The sequence below is a fragment of the Apis dorsata genome, unplaced genomic scaffold, assembly GCF_000469605.1.
Source record: "Apis dorsata unplaced genomic scaffold, Apis dorsata 1.3 scaffold_29, whole genome shotgun sequence".
Classification (NCBI taxonomy): Eukaryota; Metazoa; Arthropoda; class Insecta; order Hymenoptera; family Apidae; genus Apis; species Apis dorsata.
This window is the reverse complement of record NW_006263331.1, coordinates 334,469-344,090: the sequence shown is the minus strand read 5'-3', so window position 1 is coordinate 344,090 and position 9,622 is coordinate 334,469. Positions and strand designations below refer to the sequence as shown.

The 9,622-nt window shown below is 41.2% G+C and overlaps 1 protein-coding gene across 7 annotated transcripts in view; it reads left to right on the top strand.

Annotated features, from left to right (window-relative positions):
• LOC102670964 (atrial natriuretic peptide receptor 1-like) overlaps nt 1–9,622 on the top strand; it is a 37,768-nt gene that overhangs the window by 8,812 nt on the left and 19,334 nt on the right. For 5 of the 7 annotated variants that reach the window (XM_031511624.1, XM_031511634.1, XM_031511645.1 and 2 more), the window contains 14 exons: nt 796–877; nt 1,235–1,370; nt 1,923–2,000; nt 2,165–2,242; nt 2,379–2,483; nt 2,968–3,214; nt 3,529–3,687; nt 6,999–7,075; nt 7,141–7,232; nt 7,303–7,452; nt 7,538–7,730; nt 7,805–7,979; nt 8,093–8,355; nt 8,437–9,211. In XM_031511624.1, the coding sequence (XP_031367484.1) occupies nt 796–877; nt 1,235–1,370; nt 1,923–2,000; nt 2,165–2,242; nt 2,379–2,483; nt 2,968–3,214; nt 3,529–3,687; nt 6,999–7,075; nt 7,141–7,232; nt 7,303–7,452; nt 7,538–7,730; nt 7,805–7,979; nt 8,093–8,355; nt 8,437–9,183 (2,582 nt within the window). In that variant the 3' untranslated portion in view covers nt 9,184–9,211. Of the gene's footprint in view, nt 1–795; nt 878–1,234; nt 1,371–1,922; nt 2,001–2,164; nt 2,243–2,378; nt 2,484–2,967; nt 3,215–3,528; nt 3,688–6,998; nt 7,076–7,140; nt 7,233–7,302; nt 7,453–7,537; nt 7,731–7,804; nt 7,980–8,092; nt 8,356–8,436; nt 9,384–9,622 lie in introns of those variants that run through there. The other 2 variants (XM_006608225.2, XM_031511627.1) reach the window with 2 other exon arrangements.

The window sequence follows — 9,622 nt, the reverse complement described above, 5'->3', positions numbered from 1 at the left end:
GCAAATATTATTATAATATATTATAGTAATTATATATTAGAGTATAATATTTATTATATATAGTATTATTATAATATATATATTATAATAATTTAAACCCTTTGCTCTCCAACGGTGATTCTCGATCACCACTTGACTTAATATCGTAATTCCAACGGTGACTCTCCGGCACCATTTGGATTGATGCGGCAAATATTATTATAATATATTATAGTATATTATATATATTATAATATATATTATAATAATTTTAACCCTTTGCTCTCCAACGATGACTCTCAGTCACCACTCGAGTTAATGCCATAATTCCAGCGATCCTTCTCCATATTGTAATAATCCAGCATTTGGATTATTATAATATAGCAATTATATATATTATGTATATAATATTATATATAGTATATACATAATATATATATTATATATATTATAGTATTATTACAATATATATATTATAATAATTTTAACCCTTTGCTCTCCAACGGTGACTCTCGGTCACCATTTGAATTAATGGCGTCACTGCGATTGTTGCGGCAACTTGAACGGCGACAATATTTATTTATGTTTGATTTTTTAGAATATCGCTTCACAAATAGGTTCCTAAGCTCTTTACGTATAATCTTACGAGGTGTAATCTTATCTTATGAGTAATTATCTTATGGTAATCTTATGAGGCCACCAAGCGCACCAAAAACGCGAGTCCGAATCTGGAGTTGCTGATTCGAGCGAAAGAGGCCTGGAGTGCAAAGGGTTAATAATAATTTATATTCATCACGGTGTTTTCTTTTGCTCCAGCTCTTCCAGGATACGCGATTCTCTCGATGGTCTTGAGCTCTATCGTCGTCTTTCTCTTCGTCGGCTCGGTGTTCATATACAGGTAAGGGGTAGCAAGATATAATCGATAATAGCTTGCCTGTCTCTCGATCAAGAAATAGGGATTGGCCTCCATTTCTTCTCTTCCCCGTCTTTTCTCCGTCTCTCTCTCTCTCTCTCTCTCTCTCTCTCTCTCTCTCTCTTCTCCTTTTCCTAACATCTTAATCCTATTAATTTCAAGATTCGTAGATACAGTGCGAATTAAAGGGGAGGTTAGGCGAGGTAGTTTTAAGCATTCGCCGACGAATATCGAACGGGTGAAAACGGATTTCCATGCAAATCCGTCCTCTATCTTGAATTCTTTTCAACACGTGGAAAAAAAAATTCTTTCTTTCTTTCTTTCTTTCTTTCCTGTTTCCAGGCACTTTAAGCTCGAGGCGGAAATAGCTTCTATGACGTGGAAGGTGCACTGGAACGATATTATCTTCGTGCCGAACGCGAAAACCCGAGGCTCCATGTTTTCCTTGATCGCGAACAAGATGCGCGGTAGTCAACTGGTGAATGAGAAATATTATACCTCCACTTTGTGATAAAACTATCGCTTTATGAATATGAAAGTTTAAAAAAAAAAGAATGCTCTCAACCTGAGTGCATCCTCGATGATTAATTCAACTTTTGCAAATTCTCTCGCATACAATTCGTTTCTCTTCCCCTCTTTCTTTTTTTCCTTCTTTTCAAATAATTTAATAAAAATATTAAAAAATTTAACAAAAGATCAAAAGATTAAAAAATCCTCGAAATTAAAAAATTTCGTTGGGATTATTTGAAAAGAGAAGAGAGAAAAAATGGGAAAGCGAGTATAATATATATGTTTTTACACGTGGAAAATTGTATTTTTGGAAGAATTTTAAAAAGAAAATATGTGTGTATACATATTGTAAAGGGAAGCGGATAAAATGCTCGGTCGAATATTTCTTTTATCTTTATGCCATTTTTGGATCGCGTAAATGAGATCGTATGAAAAATATTTTACGATATATTTACACGATGCGATTTCTTAGACGGGGAAGTGTTCGAAATTCGAATCAAAAAACGTTCTTTTCTTTCAGACCATATACTCGGACGAAAATATTAGTATGCCAGGTGAAATAGACAGAAACGTCTACATTCCAACCGGAATTTACAAGGTTCGACCTTACTGATGGTAAAACGACGTGTCTCTAAATTTACCTTACTTCGCGTGTTATTTCCTTTCTTTCTTTCTATTGCCTTCCTTCTTTCTCGCTCGCGGATCCTAATTAACGAAAATTAACGTTTTTTCATAATACGTACGTAATGCAATTCGCCGCAGAACTCTACAGTGGCCATAAAACTCATACCGAGGAAAAAGGTGGAAATCTCACGGCCTTTGTTGCTGGAATTGAAACGGGTGAGTTTTTCTTTAAATTTCCGATTTAAAAACGTCCTATCGAACGAGGGAAAAGAGTTAGAGTCAGAGTTTATCGATTATTCAAGAAAAAAACGTAGATATTAAATTTATTCTCAATCTTATTTTGCGCGCGCAGATGAAGGATCTTCAACACGATCACCTAGTCCGATTTTACGGTGCTTGCATCGAACCACCGTACTGTTGCCTTTTGACCGAGTACTGCCCTAAAGGATCTCTCCAGGTTGGTCGATAAATTTTCATTACAATCCCTCTTAAATCGTCCGTTCTAATTTCCTTCTCGCGAAACTCGTATGCACTGTAATACACTTGTAACGAGGGGATGCATACGAAGAGAATGTAACAAAGCTGTTGATACGCGCGGAACAAAAGTTAGCCCCTAATAGCAGCTAGCCGTTAATACACGTATACGTGTATGTACACCTATCTCACGGTCCGCGGTGAGTGAGTGAGTGAGAGAGTATGAGTGAGAGAGAGAGAGGGAGGGAGGGAGGGAGAGAGGGAGATGGGATTAACTTTGGCCGAGGTCGATGTGTGACCGCCGCGTCCGCGGCATGCATTCGTTATCGAGCTCGATTAAAAATTTAATCGAATTCTCGAGATTAAAGTTTTTTCGCTTCTTCCCTCTTAATATCCATCCATACGCTCCACGATGAGAATAAATTTCAATACGACATTTAATGCGATTTTATTCCCCTCGAAAACAGGATATATTGGAAAACGAGCAGATCAAATTGGATCGCGTGTTCCGTGGATCGTTGATCCACGATATAGTGCGAGGGATGGTGTATCTTCACGCGTCCGAGGTGAAGAGTCATGGAAATCTGAAATCGTCCAACTGCGTGGTCGATTCACGCTTCGTCCTCAAGATCGCCGACTTTGGATTGCACGAGTTGAGGAGGCCTGCTTACTGCGAGCCGGAAGTCGACAAGAACAATTACGCGTTTTGGAGGGGTGAGCGAGTACAGTTTTGTACAGTCGAATTCATTTAGTTGGGGGAGAGATAGATCGAGAGGGAAAGGGATAAAGCAGGTGGGTAAAGAGAGTCGCGTTCAAAGGAACCGGGTCAAATGACTGATCCGTGTCCACGTTCCATTGATTGTGCTCGTCAACTACACCTTTGCCTCTTTTTCGTTCCCTCTGTGCACACTGGCTGGTTGCTCAGCTGTATGTACATGTATATATATTTTTCAAGCACGTCTATGTACACTATCGTACATAGTGAATGTAGCAAGGATCGCGACCTTAAAATATTCTTGTTTGAACAGGGCAGCTGTGGACGGCACCGGAATTATTGCGAATGGAAAGGCGGCCACCCGAGGGCACCCAGAAGGGTGATGTGTACAGTTTCGCTATAATCGTTCACGAGATCGTGGTACGCCAGGGGCCATTTTACTTGGGCGAAGATTACGACTTTTCCCCGCAAGGTAAGTCGCTTGCTTCTTATATATCTCTTATATATATTCAATATATTCAAGTATTCTCGCGTGGTACGTACTTGCACACACACACACATATATATATATTCCTTCTTACTTACTTTTACTAACCGAGTTAGAAAAAAAGAAAAAAAAAAGAAAAAGAACAGAATCAACCGACCGATCGAGCGAACGATCGGTAAGGCAGTTTCTAAGAATAGCAGTTTCGTATCGACCGCGATGCGACACATCGCGTTGGTGGTGGTCGGGTGGGTACAACGGGAGAAACGATGAAAACGAAACGAAACGAAACGAAACGGGGGGACGGGCGGCTCGTAGGAGAAGGGAAAATGGTTGGTTGGCGCGTAGTTATGACGCCTGGTCAGATCAATCGGTAACGAAGTTTACGAGCATTCGCAACCTCGGTTTTCGCGGACGCCAGGATCGATGAAAGGATGGAACGTGCCACAAGTAGGCTGGGAACGTTTCGAGACCGGGGTTGAAAGCTCAGTCGAAGCTTTCACGCGTCCTGGAACGTACCACGGCCTTCGCCACGCGCGTGCTTCCTCGTCGCTTCTCCGTTTTCCTCCTCCCTTTCTCCCGAGTCCACGTTAACCACGTTCTCTCTCTCTCTCTCTCTCTCTCTTTCTCTCTACCTATCTCTCTTTCTATCTCTCTCTTTCTTTCCCACTCTCTTCCACTCTCGTTTCGACCTTTGTTTTTCTCGTATATGGATACGAAGAGGAGGATCGTGTGCGACGACGACACGTGAAATTCGAGAGAGACACGATAGATTCTGTGGTACGGCGAACCGTGGGGTCAGGACCTCGGTTAAGTCGGTCTGACCACCACCATGGTTTAATTAACCGTATCAACCCTTCGAAGAAGGACGCGTGTTCGTGTGTGCGTATGCGTGTATGTGTGTGTGGCGCGCGCGCGCGCGCGCGCTCGTGTGCCTTTCTGCGTGGCTGCGTGCCTCGATTGTTTGCGTGTCTGCTGCTGCTGCGTGGCTGCATGCCTGCGCTTCCGACTACGCGCTTGTGTTTACCAATCGCTCGACCGTTCCATTTACGCGGCCCGATTTTCCTTTTTGCTCGATATTCGACTCCTGCACCCCCTTCTTGCCTCCCTTCCACAACACTCTCTTCCCCCTCCCGCCCTTGTTGTGACTCTCTCTCCCTCTCTATTTCTCCTCCCTCTCCCCCTCTGTCTGTCTCTCTCTCTCGCGTCTACTCATCTCTCTCTCCCCCCCCAGTGCCCGCTTTTTCGAACCCAATTACCCTGATTTCGTATCCAGTGATCCGACGATTAATTGATTACTTCGTACGGAACGAAAACTATAAACGGGATATAACTCGGTGTTAGCTGGGGATTATTCGTTTTCATTAGCGTGAAGCGAGAATATTAGATCGTATCGAATACGATTTTTTTTTTCTTCTTCTCTTTCTCTCTCTTTTTTTTGTAAAACGATTACGATAAAACGATTAATAACGAAATGTTGGAACGATCGTTTTTCTTTTGTATTTTCTATGCGGTACTCGTTTACGATATTTCGTCGGATACGAAAACAATGAGTTGCGTAAAAGCGAGAAAATGATATCGGTTTTATTCATCCAGAGTATTCTTTTTGCGCGATTTTCGATGGAATTTGTTCGAAAAGGGATGGAAAATAGTCGTAAATAAAAAAAAAAAAGAAAATCGTTTTAATACGATAGAAATAATCGCGTGTCATTCTCGATCATTCGATATTGATCAAAATTTAAATTAATTAAACATTGAAGCAGAATTTAATCTTTATATAATCTTCATGTTTCATACCACGATAAAGCGTGTATGGATAGCGAGAACGAAGAAGAAAATGTGTGACGAGAGAGAGAGAGAGAGAGTATGAAATTTTGAATGAGAGATAAAAATGAACAAAGAAGCAAAATTTAATTTTTACACCTTTTTTTTCCTGTTTCATATCCCGATAAACCGTGTATGGATAGCGAGAACGAAGAAGAAAATGTGTGGCAAGAGAGAGAGAGAGAAAGTATGAAATTTTGAATGATAGATAAAAATGAACATTGAAGCAAAATTTAATTTTTACACCTTTTTTTTCATGTTTCATATCACGATAAACCGTGTATGGATAGCGAGAACGAAGAAGAAAATGTGTGGCAAGAGAGAGAGAGAGAAAGTATGAAATTTTGAATGATAGATAAAAATGAACATTGAAGCAAAATTTAATTTTTACACCTTTTTTTTCATGTTTCATATCACGATAAAGTGTGTATGGGTAGCGAGAGCGAAGAAGAAAAGGTGTGGCGAGAGAGAGAGAGAGAGAGCGAGAGAGAGAGAGAGAGAGAGAGAGAGAAGAAAGGAAGTGTGGAATTTTGAATGATGGATAGAAATATATGGTGGTGATCGGGATAGATAGAGAAAAGAGGAGAGGAAATGGCGGAGAGGAGCAATACGTCGAGCACGAGTAGTTTAACTTTGCCTACGATGCCGGGCGCAAGTCCCGACGGCGGGGCCAGTCCTCGAAGGGCGGTCAGCCCCTTGCTCGAAGTCCGTAGGCCCCATTGCACCCTCAACTGCGAAACTTGCAACGCCTTCTTGGAGGATTTGTACAGGCATAGTAGGTCACTTTCTTCTTCAAAATCCCAATTTTCTTCCGTCATCCATTTCTTTTTTTATAAATTACAAATTAATTCTCTCGCAATTCGAATTTCAATCAGAGTTGGGCGTTAAAAAAATTAGAGAAAGTAACTAGTTAAAAATTTCGAATAAAAGTTTACTTTAAGTAATCATTTATTAAAATATTCGAATAATCTAATATAATAGTAGTAGCTATTGTAATTGATTTAGTAGCTTTTCATACAACCGTTTGTCAACAGCACTTTGTTTGCGATTATTATCATGCTTTGAATAAATTACCGAAATAACTTTAATCGTTAAATTTTGCTGATTTCAATAACAATCATCTAAACTCTAAGATTCGTCAAAAAATAATAACACAGACATTGTGAAATTAAGCTATTTTCAAGAGTCCACTCACGAGAGAATTACCATGTATATCTCGCAACCTTGTATAGACACCTTTCTTCGAGCGAAGCAATCTATCGTCGTTCGACCAGGCAAGACTCGTTTCACTGAACGGTAGTAGTAAGACGAACGATCGAACCGACGCGACGTACAATACACGTTTCTCGCTATACGTATATCTTTTCTGGTTATAATCGTATAAACGTGATGTCGCGCGATAATGAAATAGAGGAGAACTTTCTTATGTAGCTTATATATATATATATATCTCTCTCTTTTCCTCTTTGTTTCAGAAATAGTGGAAGGAGTGAAAAGAGGAGGTGGTTCTCCGTTGAGACCGGCGATCGACGATGCCGCGGTCGAGGAAGAGGTAATTTCTCGCAATTTCGAGAGCGTTTAATTGCTAGCTATAAACTAAACCTACCCCTCTTGCAGGTGGCCACCTTGATGAGGAAATGTTGGGCGCAAGACGCCGCAGACAGACCAGATTTTCCCGCGCTCAAGCAGACCATAAGGAAAATTAACAAGTGAGTTCTTGTACAATGAGTTGTCCATCTCTCGACTTTTATCGTAATCCTTTATATATTCATTTTTCAGAGATTACGAGAGCAGCAACATTCTCGATAATCTGCTCTCTCGTATGGAGCAGTACGCGACGAATTTAGAAACGTTGGTGGAGGAACGTACAGCGGATTATCTGGAGGAGAAACGCAAGTGCGAGGAACTCTTGTATCAATTGTTACCAAAGTAAATGAAGGATAATTGTTATTCGTGATATCTTCAAGAAAAAAGATGCGTTTGTCGAGTACAATTTTTTTTTCTTTTTTTTTAGGTCTGTCGCATCCCAGTTGATAATTGGACAGAGCGTGATAGCCGAAACTTACGATCAAGTCACTATCTACTTCAGCGATATCGTAGGATTTACTAAACTCTCGGCCGAGAGTACACCACTTCAAGTGGTGGATTTATTGAACGATCTGTACACGTGTTTCGACTCCATCATAGAAAATTTTGATGTTTATAAAGTAACGTTGCTTTCAAACGAACATCGTCTCTTCTCCAGCAAATTTGTAAATATATATATATTTATTTTTCTTAGGTGGAGACGATAGGCGACGCTTACATGGTGGTGTCAGGATTACCGGTGAGGAATGGAACGAATCATGCCAGGGAAATCGCCAAGATGAGTTTAGCGTTAAGAGACACCGTGATGACGTTTAGAATACGTCACAGACCAAACGAGCAACTGAAGCTTCGAATTGGAATGCATTCCGGTAAAAATGTCTCCACAATGTTTTTCATTTATATCTCTTTTATTTCTCCTTGCGTCGCAAGTAAAACAACGAATCGTGTAAACGTGTTTAAAAAATATATATCATTATTTCAGGGCCTTGCGTGGCTGGTGTCGTTGGTCTGAAGATGCCCAGGTATTGTTTATTCGGGGACACTGTGAACACTGCATCCAGGATGGAAAGTAATGGAGAAGGTAATGCCAGTATGGTTTATTTCTTCAAACGTTTTCTCTTAAGAATATGTATTATATTTTTTCCATTTGCAGCTCTAAAGATCCACGTCAGCCCAAAGACGAAAGAAATTCTGGATACCTTTGGGACGTTTGAACTCGTTTGTAGAGGCGAGGTTACCTTGAAGGTTAAAAATTTTATCACCTATCATCTACTATTCATCCTGTATCTATGTTCTTTATTACAAAATTTTCTGTTTTATTTATAGGGTAAAGGTACGATGACCACCTACTGGTTGATCGGTGAAAAACCAATGAATAGGAATGTTCAGGAAACAATCACCGTGTCCTCGGTGATGACAACAGTAACATCCATGACAACGACGAGCAATCAAGTGTCGATCGAGCAACCACGATCTCACGAGGATCGTGGAAGCGTAGCTGCGTATCAACCGGTGCAATCGAAAACGCACGAGGTTCAATCGGCGACAAACAAACAGAATTGTCAAGAACAAAATCATCGGGCGGCGCAAAAGGGGGTTCAAGAGCAGCAAAGAACACAGTCGAGTCAGCAGAAAGGTCAAGAGCATCGGCAACAACAGGTTGGAGGACAAGGCGGGAGTCCGGAATTGCAGAATCGCGGCAAGGGAGGCAGTGGTAGCAAGGATAGAAGTGGTGGCGATGGTGGCCGCGGTGGTGGGAAGGAAGATGGTGGAGGTGGAGGTGGGGGTGGAAATAGAGATTGGAACGACGGTAACAAGGACGAGAGCAAGGTGGAGAGACAAGGTGGAGAGACATTTACCAAGGGAAACGGTTTAACGAGTCGTGTACGTACGATAAGCAACGGTTCGTCCGCTTCACCGTCTCGTAATCATTCTCTCGGTTCGACATCGTCGACCGTCAATCTTTCACAGGGGCGACGGCCCTATCAAGCTAGCGAAAGCGTGGCGAATCACACGGAAAGCGGTTCGAGCGCACCCCTCCTTGTACCCACGACACCCCCCTCGAGAGTTTAGTTCCTTTCCTTCGTTCTTTTATCCTCGCCAAACACGTACACACCTTGCGATCTTCCGAATAAATCATCCTCGATATACGTGTATCATCATGTAGAGTAGCAGCTGATTAACTTTCGGATCGGTAACTATCCGATCGAAATTTGGGTCCACACGTTCGAAAGAATTTCTTTCGAAGTAAAAAAAAAAAAAAAAAAAAAAAAGAAAAAAAAAATGAGCGTTACGGGAACACGATCGTTATTTATTGTATCGAAGGAAGGAGGGACCAACGTGCACCTCGAAGGAGAAGGTAGATAATTCTGCCCTCGCGGTAGATAAGTTCCTAGGGTCGAAGGTTTGTCTCTCTCTCCCTTCCTCTCAGCCATCCTTTCATTCTTCTTCTTTCTCTATCTCTCTCTGTCTCTTTCTCTCTCTTTCTCTTTCTGCAGATATTCGTCTCGTA